General features: G+C 40.0%; 1 protein-coding gene across 4 annotated transcripts in view; it reads left to right on the top strand.

Annotated features, from left to right (window-relative positions):
• The window catches only part of LOC124875228 (disintegrin and metalloproteinase domain-containing protein 12-like), a 162,230-nt gene that overhangs the window by 34,066 nt on the left and 115,679 nt on the right, over positions 1 to 12,485 (top strand). For all 4 annotated transcript variants that reach the window (XM_047377236.1, XM_047377239.1, XM_047377238.1 and 1 more), the window contains exon 3: positions 7,425 to 7,498. In XM_047377236.1, the coding sequence (XP_047233192.1) occupies positions 7,425 to 7,498 (74 nt within the window). The remainder of the gene's footprint in view (positions 1 to 7,424; positions 7,499 to 12,485) is intronic.

The following is a 12,485-nucleotide window of genomic DNA, read 5'->3' on the forward strand; positions in this document are numbered from 1 at the left end:
AGCAGAGGATGTTCTTCCTGCGGCAGCTGAAGAAATTCAACCTGCCAAAGACTATGATGGTGCACTTCTACACAGCCATCATTGAGTCCATCCTCACCTCCTCCATCACCATCTGGTACGCCGCTGCTACAGCCAAGGATAAGGGCAGGCTGCAGCGTGTCATTCGGTCTGCTGAGAAGGTGATTGGCTGCAGTCTACTGTCGCTCCAGGAACTGTACACCTCCAGGACCCTGAAGCGGGCAGGGAAGATTCTGGCTGATCCCTCCCACCCCGGTCACAGACTCTTTGAGACTCTCCCCTCTGGCAGGAGGCTGCGTTCCATCCGGACCAAAACCTCACGCCACAAGAACAGTTTTTTCCCATCTGCCACCAGCCTTGTTAACAAAGCCCGGAAACCACCCTGACACTCTCCCTTTCCCCCACACCCCCCTTTTTTTTGCTGACAGGACACTTGTAACTTGTAACTCTATGCGTTACATTAACGCTCAGCATGGACTCCTGCTTTACTTGCACTGCCATACTTGCACAATGATCACCTGCACTGTTGTATTGCTCTTGCATCTTATACTGCTCTATATTTACTCTCACTCACTTAAAACTGTGCACATATATTTATATTATATTGTAGATATGTTTATACTGTTTAATTTGTACTGTATTGCACCAACTACGCCAAAACAAATTCCTCGTATGTCCAAAAACGTACTTGGCAATAAAGCTTTTCTGATTCTGATTCTGATTCTGTATCCCTCTCCTGAGCTGATGGAGAGGATAAGGCAGATAGAGATGGATTATGAAACGGCAGTAAGGTTGTTTTACTGCCGTCCTCCTTCACCCACACCAAGCCACATGAGCGCTGCTGCAGAGCAGCCCACGTCAGGTCTCCAGAGCGCTGCTGCAGAGCAGCCTGACTCCAGGCCAGACACACCACAGCCTAACATGACGCCTGACCTTAAGTCAGCCTCTGCTCATGTCACTGAGGGTCCGGCCGACGCCTCAGCTCCTGCGCATGCCACTGAGGGTCCGGCCGACGACTCAGCTCCTGCGCACGCCACTGAGGGTCCGGCCGATGCCTCAGCTCCTGCGCACGCCACTGAGGGTCCGGCCGACGCCTCAGCTCCTGCTCACGTCACTGAGGGTCTGGCCGACGCCTCAGCTCCTGCTCACGTCACTGAGGGTCCGGCCGACGCCTCAGCTCCTGCTCACGTCACTGAGGGTCTCGGCGACGCCTCAGCTCCTGCTCACGTCACTGAGGGTCTCGACGACGCCTCAGCTCCTGCTCACGTCACTGAGGATCCCGTTGACGCCTCAGCTCCTGTTCCTAGTCTGCAGGGGTTCGAGGAGGAAGCACCGCTGAACCCTGTCCTTGAGGGGTTTAAGGAACGTTTTGTCCTCGTTCTGGCCTTTGAACCCAGATCTGAGGGTTCGCCAGGCTCTGCTTCAGCCTCTGAGGGTTCGCCAGGCTCTGCTTCAGCCTCTGAGGGTTCCACAGAGTTTCTGGGAGGTCCTCTACTCTGCTCAGTCGGCCTCCTGATCTACATGCAGTTTCCCGTCGCAGGCCGTCTCTACGCTTCTGTCGGCCTCCACGTCTTTGGTGCAGGTCGGGTCGCCTGCCTGAACTCTGTGCCTGCTGGGGACGACCTCCTGGTCGCCCGCCTGAACTCTGTGCCTGCTGGGGACGACCTCCTGATCACCCGCCTGAACTCTGTGCCTGCTCGGGACGACCTCCTGGTGGCCCGCCTGAACTCTGTTTTTGTTTTTGCTTTTGCTTCATGTTTTTCTAGTTTGTGTTCAAGAGTCTCTGTTTTGCTCCAGTCACGTTTTGTTCTGTTAAGTTTACTCGGTTCACCTGCTTCAAGTTAATCTGTCTCCTTGCTCCACCTGGTTTTCACGACATATATTCACACCTGTTCTGTTAGTTGTTGCGGAGACATTTATCATGCTCATGTCTTGTTCGCAAACCAAGTCTTGTCTTTTTGATCATGCCATGTCTGTCTTGCCTGCCCGTTTGTTTTGTTCCTGCCTCCTGCTGAGTGTGAGTTTTCGTAATTAAACCTTTTTTCACTTGCCATCACAATGCCTGCTCGTCTGCATTCTGGGGTCCAATATCAAGCAAACAGTAACAACAGTAGCTCAAATAACCACTTGTTACAATTAAACTGGTTGAATACCATTTCTGAATGCATAATAGGTAGGGTAGGGTCAGAAAGGACATGGTGTAAATGACATGAAAGTATGGATCAATCCTGTATCAACAGTTCAGACTGGTTGTGGGCGAGGCATATAGTGGTGTGGAAAACATTTTCTTGGCTCACCTGGAGCTTGTTAGTACCAACCAAGCATTGTTTAAAGGACACATACTATCTGACCATTGTTGCTGCCCATGTCCATCCCTGGACAATGCAGCACCACACAAAGCTCAGATCATCCCAAGCTGGTTTCTTGAACTTGACAATCAGGTCACTGTACTTCAGTGGCATCCACATCACCACATTTCAATCCAGTAGCACAACTTTGGGATATAGTGGAAAAGGAGATTCAAATCATAGATCTATAGCCAACTAATTAGCAGCGACTGTATGATGCAATCATTACAATATGAATATATTATAGTTCCAAGGAGAAAGGATCAACCTTCTGTGATCTTTCAGCGGTTTGTTTGTTTGTTGGTGGCTGGTTTCTCTACAGATGAGAGCCCTATTGTACGGAGAGTCCATTGCACACCTAATTCCATGTGCTAGGGACCAGATCATGGTACTGATTTGCAATTTATCAAAGCAGAGAATGTGGATTTTTCACTTCAGCTAATTATTGGCTGTAGTCCGGGCAATGATGGGAAACGAGATTTATAATACAATACTCAGAGTTCTGCAAGTCCAGTGTGGATATGATGAGGTTGTTGCTTTAACAGAAAGCCAGTGTGGCTCCATCACGTGTAATGGGAAGTTCACTCACTTCAGATAGACTCCAGAAGACTGCTCTTGAGCTTTGCAAGACCATACACTTTCTGTCTGTTTTCAAATGTTGTGGTTACCTAAGTCATAAACCTTTTTTGATGAGGATCATACTACATAACTACATCCGTAATACCACCTCAACTCAGGCCACAAGTTGACTTCCTCAAACCAAATCAATACACTGGAAGATCATGCCAAACTACAGCCTGCTACTCTACATAACAGATCATAATAAGCTGAAACAACAATAATAAAACCAACACGGCCTTACTGCTTAGGTTTTGCACAGGGTGAACTTTATATGCTATTAACATGTGACGGGGACCGGCTGCATTCCCACTAAACCCCAGAAGACTTGCCAAGGACGTGCAAGGTCCATCTATATGTTGGCAGATTTATATTCATTTGGTATTTGGGTCTTCATAGTAAAGGCACCATAAAAAATTTAACTGCTTTTAAGTGCTTTACATAAATCCACGTAAAAAAGAAAACAAACAAAAAATCTAACGAAAATTCCTAAAGAAATAGACGTCCTTAGCTTCCAAATTCCACAAATAATGGTAGAAGATTTTTGAAGTTTGTTTAAAGATGAGATGATGAAACACAGCAAATTTCTGTGTTCAGTTTAAGTAAGACTTCAAACTATTTTAATGTTGTATTAATGCGACACATCACAGCTTCTTCTTCTCACTAAAGACATTTGAATAAAAAGATAAATAGGAGAATAAATAGGAGAATAAAAATAGGAGAATAAAAAAATCCACTGGGAGGGCAACTGTTACATTAAAGGTTTTACAGCCATGAAGGCTTTTATTAGAGAATGTTGTCACCACCAGTTATTATTTAAACTCTTTAATATTAGGGAACAGTTTGGCATTCTCGTTGTGGGATTTAGAACAGTCATTATTAGGATTTACTATTTTACCAGTAGCTGATAGTTTAAAGAAGGAGGGCTAGGGCAAGTTCCCTGGTTAACGCTCTCCTCCCCAGCCTTAGGTGGATGGCTATGTCTTAATAGGCTTGTAACTGTGCCATACTTTTTCAGTTTTGATAATGAATTGAACAGAATGCTGTAAGATGTTCAAAGCTTGGGATTTTGTTTTATGAACTAACTCTGCTTTAAACCTCTCCACAACTTTATCCCTGACCTGCCTGCTGGGTATTCATGATCCTGTTTGTTCACGGCTGTATTTATACCAAAAATAAATTACACTCAGGTGGTCTGAATTTAGTCTATTTAACTGACTTCTAAATGAAGTTGGTTGTACTGGGTTTAATTTGATTAATATCAGACTGAAACGGCCTGAATACAAATTCATGTGACAGTTATTTATTGTAATATTTTTCTTTCAAATATGCACTACTCATTGTTGGTCATTAACATAAAATCTTAATAAAATATAGTGACGTTTCTGGTCCTTACGTGACACAATTAAAAAAAATTCAAGCAGTGTGTTTACTTCTATATGGCACTGTACAGTTCTGCAGCAACGTTTGCTGTTGTTTCTTTAAGTTGAGTTCATGCTTTGTGTGCAAACAGCTGTGCTGTATCATGAGGAGAAAGTCAACACAATATGAGCCATTAGATCATCAATTAAATGTTTAAATTATATCCTCCCTGGCTGTTGTTTTATTTTTTAAATCCCAGACCGTGCAAATAAAAATACATGACTGCCAGGAAGATATGATAACAACTGAATATTTCAGTTTATGTTATTGAATCAATTCATTTGTGAATTAATTAGCTTTGGCCTAACCAAACATACAAGGTCTCTCTGGGATTATATTACCCCCAAAAACCAGAACAAAATCTCTGATTAGTAAAATATAAAGTGAAATGAAGGTGAATCAGAGTACTCATTTAAATACCCAAATCCCTAATAATAAGTTCACCCACACAGTGCACAGTCTGTATTTTCTCTGAAGTTAAAAAGGGGTTCTGCATGTACAGATTTAACAGAGTGAGCCTAATCATGGATATGGAAACCTGTCAGAAGGGAAAAAAGGCTTGGGATCATACCGCCTTTACCGTTAAGTGTTCCACTTCCATATCCTCTTATGATCCACTCGGCATTCTTCTTCATGAGGGGTGATGGATGACTTAACCCAGAGCTCTGCTCTTTGCTGAAGCTGACCTAGTTTGAACTACATATTCTGAATGTGTGTGTGTGGAAAAAAGAAATGTGAAAGATGAGAGACAGAAAAGGAATTATCTGCCAAACTGGAAAGTTTGCATCTGTCGCAAAATATGACAGACGTGATATGAATGACGCAGAACTGCTTCATCTGCGTCTAACAGAGATGATCAGTGTATCAATGTGACTTTGGGATTGTGAATACTTGCCACCTTTGGCAGGATTAATGTCACACAAAATGAAACTACAAAGCTAAACCTCTCAGCCCTTGTTCTAAGAAACAAAGTGTCTTCATAAAGATTTTCCATCTACTGAAAATACTCATCTTGGAGGTTTTCTCAATGCTCTGGGTGGCTCAGTCAAAGCTTTAGCATAATTGAAGGTGTTGACTCCCACAGACACACAGCCCCAGTTTGATTTATTGTGTTAATTTTAAACCACAGCAATTTCATAGCAACCGAGGATATAGTTCTTCATTCGCTGGCATTGCACTGCACTGCTTCCACCAAAGCTTAAAAACACTTTATGGAAGCTTTGCATGCAAAGAACCACCGTGTTGGACCTTGATTAGACTTTACAAAATTATTTGACACTGTAGATTATAACTTATTATGCCAGAGGCTTTCAGATATAGGCCTTTCAGAACAATCCATTTTTATGTGATCCTTCAGGTGAAAAGTAGTGTTCTCAACTCAGTGGGCCTACTGTTATCTGAGTATTACAAAAGGTGTCGCTCAAGGTTCTGTATTAGGACCAGTAGTTTTTAATCACATATTAATAATGTGGTTCAGAATGTTAATGATGCACCTTTTTGCTGATGACTCAGTTTTTTATTGTCCTGCAAACACAATTTTCCTGGTGTTTGATTGTCTACAAGTTGCCTTTCTTATTTATTCCACCTCAAATTGGTACTAAATTTGTACAGGAAGATCCCTGCAGTTAAGGTAACCCTTTTGAATTTGTGTCTTGTTATAAATATCTAGGTATTTACATTCATGACAACCTTTCTTTTAATCTTTTTTTTCTTTGATTCATAATTTGTTTAAAAAAAAAAAAAAAAAACTGTTATTTTTTTATTTAATGTGAAACAACTTGTGCAGCTCCTCTTACTGCACATTACCATATATTCAGCTGTTCTAAAAAGGCCTCAGTGGTTTGAAACAAAACATTAGTAAACAAACAACATCATGAAGATCAGGGAACACAGCAGGCAGGTCAGGGATGAAATTGTGGAGAAGTTCAAAGCAGGGTTAGGTAATAAATCAATATCCCAAGCTTTGAACATCTCACAGAACACCACATAAACTGACAAACCAGGGAAGGAAAGCATTAATTAGAGAAGCAGGCATGACTGAAGCTCTGACTCTGGAGGAGTTGAAGAGAGCCACAGCTCAGTTGGGACGATCTGTTGTTGAATTGCTAAAAGAAAGCCATAAGAAGTTCTGTTTGCAGTTTGCTACAAGCTATTTAATGGCAACTATTTGAAAAAAAAAAATCCTTGGTTAGATGAGACTAAAACTGAACTTTTTGTTCTACATACCAAATGCTATTAGAAAATTAACACCCTGAAACGCACCATTTAGGAAAAAAGGTGGGGGCAACCGCGAGCTGTGGGGGATGTTGTCTTTAGCAGGAACAAGAAAACTGGTCATAGATTATGGGAAGATGGATGGAGTTGCATACATGGCTATACTGAGAGAAAAACAACAGGAGGTTGTAGTCTTATGGAAGAGGTTCCTTAACGCCAAACATACAGCCGGAGCTTCAATGGTATGGTTTAGATCAAATAGCTATTTTAAAAAGCATAGATTTCTGTCTCTACAGTAGATGTGGAAAGCTGCTAGAGACATATCTCCAAACAGTTGCAGCTGTAATTGCAGCCAAGATGGTTCTAGAAAATATTGACTCAGAGGTGCTGAAAAATAAAGCATGTCACAGATTTTAGATATTTATTTGTATCTTTTTCCTTACACTCCACAGTTAGTTTTGGTCTATTATATAAAGCTCCTCTAAATTACATTGATGATAGCGGTTGTAATGTGACAAAATGTGAAAAGGCTCAAATGGTAATTATATTTCTCCAAGGTACTGTATGCAATGTATTGGCTATTTTTTGTAATTAAAGTAATACTATCTCGTATGTTAGTTTTATAGCAGGTCTCCCTTGTAAATGAGACCCTGTGTCTTAGTGAGGTTTACCTGTATAAACAAAAAAAATTACCTTTTATCTATATAATGTCTAAAACTGAGGACATATTTTTCATTCTGCATGCTTGATTATTGGATTCCACACTGAATCACACATCATTTCTCATTTGTGTTATCTCTTTAGAGTCACCCTGTATCGCTGAAGCTCTCAGTGGAGGTGGAAGGCGAGCAGCTGGTCCTAGCTCTGGAGAAAAATGAGTAAGTGTCCCTCTGTTCATGCTCTGCCCCGAGTTCTAACTGAATGCTTTCTGGAGTACAAATAGGTGACATATGCGCTGCCCGGGGGCTAAAACCGTACCCCAGAAAAAAAGAGAGTCTTTTTCTCACTCAGTTTGCTCTGCTGGTGTGGGTAAAGTAGTGCTCTGTGTGCTTTACTCTTTTGTGTGCTGAAACAAAAACTTGAAAGACACAAATTCCTGAATACATCAGCCAGACGTTGATAAAAACCGACATCTTCCTCCTTCTTCTTGCTCCATGTTTCCATTTGATCCACCAGCATTACACGGGGGAGAAGGAGGTTTTCTTTGAACACAGAAGACACTCAACACTGTGCATTAGGATTCTGTCAACCCAGGGACTGGCACAAAGGCGGGGGGATGAAGTCATTTGAAAGAGATCAGGTCATTGGCTTTCACAAAGTTTGATAGAGTTGTAGATGCGATGCATTTGCATGAATGTTTATCATCTTTGCATTTTTGCACAGTTGCGTGTGGCCTAAGACGGTCTCGCAGCTGAGTGTGCAGCTGAGGAAGAATGGGACGTGATTGATGGAGCAATATGTTTTCCATCCAGCTCTGCTGCCACACATGAGCAACCACGAACAAGTGGAGCTGTCTGTGTGATGGAGGAAGAAAAAGAGGGGGGGGGGGGGGGCAAAGCACAGGAGAGCAAACGGGTTTTTATGCCACCGTCAGCCACTATTCTCACTTGTTTTCCACACTTAATGTATGTAAATTCCACCTGCAAACTGCGGGACAAAGATTTCAACACCGGAAACTGCAATTTTATGGCTTACCTGCTCAAGAAATATTTTCATTGCAAATCACACTCATCCCCTGGTGAATTCTCTTGCTTTGCACAGGAGGGGATTTTGCAGAGCTGCCTTGTAGATTGTCAGATTGTTCTAAGCCGCATTAAAAACATCTTACTTTCACCCATATGAATCTCTTTTGAATTCATCTAAAAGTCAACCACTCCAATTCCAAGAAGAACAGAGATGACCGAGGGCTCTTAAGGCTTTCCTCAAACAAGTGTTGATGCATTATAAATAACAATCTGTTGGAATTTACTGTCAACACTTACAGCCCATCTGGAAGTCAAGGTTTAATTACTGCCGAAGAGCCTACTCTAAGAAGATGAACTTATACCTCATAAAAATACAACATATTTTATGCCTCTTCCAGATAACAAAACACTTTAAAGGACAATGATTGAAAGAGGATGTGTGTGGATAAGGGTGTTTGTCTAGACCAGTGTGTCACAGCCAGCACTAAGCCTGCTGTGCTGACATTTTGTGAAGCTTCTTGTCTGAGGCTGCTGGCAGACTGACCGCATGCTGCTGATGAAATCCAGTTGTTCAAACACAGGAGGCATCTGCAGGCGAAGGGAAAAGAAGCTGTGGTTGGGAATGAAATGATATGTTTTTTCAGGTCGCAATTTAATGTAGGTGGCAAGAAAATGCATGGGAGACATGCAGCAAAGCTGGGCATAATTGTTTGATTTGCACGTGTTTGAAAAGGGGTATGTGTACTGTGTAGTCTTGCAGTATTGAGTAAAAGTATTAAGATCCCTTGAATATTTTCAAATTCTGTCACATTAGAACCAAAAACTTCAATGTATTTTTGGAAATTTTTATGTCCCCAACAAAAGGTAGTACATATTTGTAAAGTGAAAAGAAAATGATATATGATTTTCAAATTTTTGTTTTACAAAAAATATCTAAAAAGTATAAATACAAATTCACAAATTCACTTATACCTCTTAAAAAAAATGAATTGCAACTACTTGCCTTTAGAAAATTGCCTCTGAGTGTAATTTAAGCTCAGCATAAAGCCAACACTGTTCAGTCTGAAAGTGAAAAGACTACAGCACAACTGCAAACCTACTAAGACATGGCCACCCACCTAAACTACTGATGAAGGGAATCATTAATCATAGAAGAAGCCAAGAGGCGCATGGCAACTCTGGAAGAGCTGCAAAAATATACAGCTATGGTAGTATCAATGCCACATCTAAGTCACTAGACCAACTTTGATGTCACATCTAAGTCACCAGACCAACGTGGGATAAAAGTGCAATACTCTCCTAGTCTATGGCTACCCAAAAATAATTATCTGAATTAGAACAGATAAAACAGACAAAAAATGTGTCCAACTCTGCTGCCATGTCAGCCCGTTCAAACATTTGGTAATGACCCTTCATCAGTGCAGACAGAGTGTCTGCATATCTATAAAGATTAATTAACATTATTGGGTCATTGTTATGACATTTGCATAGCACTTGTGCACATTTTGTAGCATTTGCTCATAAGGCTAGATATATGATGTCTTTTACCTCTCATGCCATGGATTTTCTTTTTAACATAAGGACTTAGCTGGAGATTACTGTAATTACCGGTATGCTATATTGTTTGATTCATAGAATGGTGATGCTAGATCGAGCAGTGGGCTAACAAGCTATTTCTGTCGCAGTTTGGTGTAATGTAAATTATTATGTTTGGTGTTATTGTCAGTTACAAAATTATAATAAAACTGCGTTGTATGCCAAAATTTGTTTCTGTTTAGGCAAGGGATTTTACCTGACCTATATGGAAGAAATTACATTACATCTGTTTACCTAAAAGGAAGAACAATAATGGCTCATAAGCATCTTGACAGGGTGGAATATTCAGTAGAATATTTTACAGCTTTTCTATGTCACCTTGAGGTAGGAATCATCAGGTAGGGATATAACCTGGAAGTAGGATTTTGCCTAAATGTGGAAAAAAAATTCCAGACAGTATTGCAAATTTTCAAAAGCAGTTTAGTCAATTTTTGTGGCAACAAGGCAGAATTGCATAGAACAGCCAAACTTCAAGAAATTAAAGTCTCTGTGAAGTCCAGTTCAATAAAAGTTGATATATAAGGACAAGGACATCAATAACGCGCATTAATTGGCCAAGGAATCAGGCTGAGAGGGACAGACAAACTGATAAGGACCAAAACAGAGAGACAGAATTATATATAGAGTAAAAGCTTATTAGGTAAGCATAGTATTGTCTCTGTCATTGTGCTCTCATTTATCTCAAGCTTTTGAACTTTTGGTAAATTTTTCATACGAAACAAGCATTAAGATCCTCTTGTTACATGACAGCTCCATGTTTCTAATTAAAATTAGATGTGAAATCAACCTGGAGCTCATTTAAAAAATGCAAGGATCAACTCCTGACATGTAAAAGAGTTTCAAAGGGTAAGGATATTGAAACAAATGAAAATCTTGTATTTTATGCAACTACTGCTCCGTTTTGAAAACAGCATTTGCAAGTAAAATTCAACATACTTGATGCCAAATTGTGAAATGTGAAAAGATAAAGTGCAGCAACAGCATGATTTAAAAACTATGGTGATGAACTACAGTGTGTCTGCCAGCAGCATTTTAATAGCAAGAGTCAGCTAATGAGTTTGCAGCAAAAACAGAAGTAACAACAACAATTTAAACATTTAACCATGTTATAAAAAAATTGCTGGCCCTTCACAACATTTATGGATTCTCGGAAAAAACACAAGAGTGACCTATTGGTAGTGATATGTTTTTTTTAATATGTTTTGTATTTTATCTTTGCTGCATGACTGATAAATTATTGAGGATGAATAGAAGAATTATAGAATAGGAAATGCCCAGGGTTTCTTTTATAGGACGGGATTTATTAATTAATGTTGCTTTTGACTTTAAGTCAGTTTAGGTGGTGATTCAGAATTTTTGTTGGAGCTGGAGTGTTACCAGTGAGGAAATGTGATTAATATGAAGCTCTGGTCCACATATGAATTTTAATGGGATTTTTAGAAGCATTATAGAGCTTTTTCAGAAGAACTCATAATGCTAAATTATGTGATTGCATACTTAAGCAGCTATTTTTAAACCTTGGAACCCAGTCTGGAGGCCGATTTTTAGTTTTCAATGTGAATGATCACTTTTATTTACTTTAGGTAAAACAGCCGTTTTCTGCGCCTTTACTAACAATACATTTAAAAAATGTTTTTCAGAAAACTTGTTTCCTTTTAAAACGTGATAACCCTTCCAGTATTTTATTTAATTTAAGAATCTTGTGTAGTGGCTTAGTTAAATGCCGGTGGCAGTGTTTTAGATGCCTTATTTAAATTTTTCAGTGATTATTCTAGTGATGTTGAGTTGTGTAGCGACAGTGGAACTCATTAGATTTGCAGAGCTGGAAAAATGATGAAAACTACTTGTGGTTCTTGAAATATGGTGCATTCTCTGGTGTGTCTTCTTTCTTGGCATGAGTGGTTGCAGAAGCATGAGACTTAAGCTTCAGATATTCCTACAGCATCCCTGGACAATCTTACAAAGGGCGCCTGCTGCCTGAAGCTAAATGTCAGTATGTGTCCCTGTCTGAACTGGCTCTTCTAACTTTACTTTAAAAAATGGCTGCTGAAAAGATTTTTTGCATAGATGCACTGGTGTGTTTCTGTGATGAAGACATTTCCATGAGAAGACTGCTTAGTTTTACATCCAGTTGAGCAGTGAAAGCATAAATAAAATGTTACCCAGAATTTTGTCACAAACTTTCCTCATTACATTGCAATTGATGTTTTGTCAATGCAACCCAGGTGTTCTGATGAGCAGACTTTTTTTAGTACTTGAAGTTCAAATACATACAATAGAAGTAGAGTTTTGTAGACATGTTTATTAGTCCCTTTTCATAAAACATCTAAAAGGACTTTTGAACATTGTGGAAAGCAGGAGGAAGGCAGAATCATGATTAAATGATTCATCAATAGAATAAAAAGACAATGTACAGAAATGGAAGTACTAACTGGATTGGTGGCTCTGAACATAATGGACGGATTGATGTAGTTGAATTTAAACATGGCCTAGCCTTTTTGGTAATGGACCTAAAATCAATTCAGTCTGTAAGCCCTTTCATGCAAAAGTGAAAACAGTGTAAAGGTTTTATATAACATTGTAG

Source organism: Girardinichthys multiradiatus, chromosome 10 (genome assembly GCF_021462225.1).
Source record: "Girardinichthys multiradiatus isolate DD_20200921_A chromosome 10, DD_fGirMul_XY1, whole genome shotgun sequence".
NCBI classification, from domain to species: Eukaryota; Metazoa; Chordata; class Actinopteri; order Cyprinodontiformes; family Goodeidae; genus Girardinichthys; species Girardinichthys multiradiatus.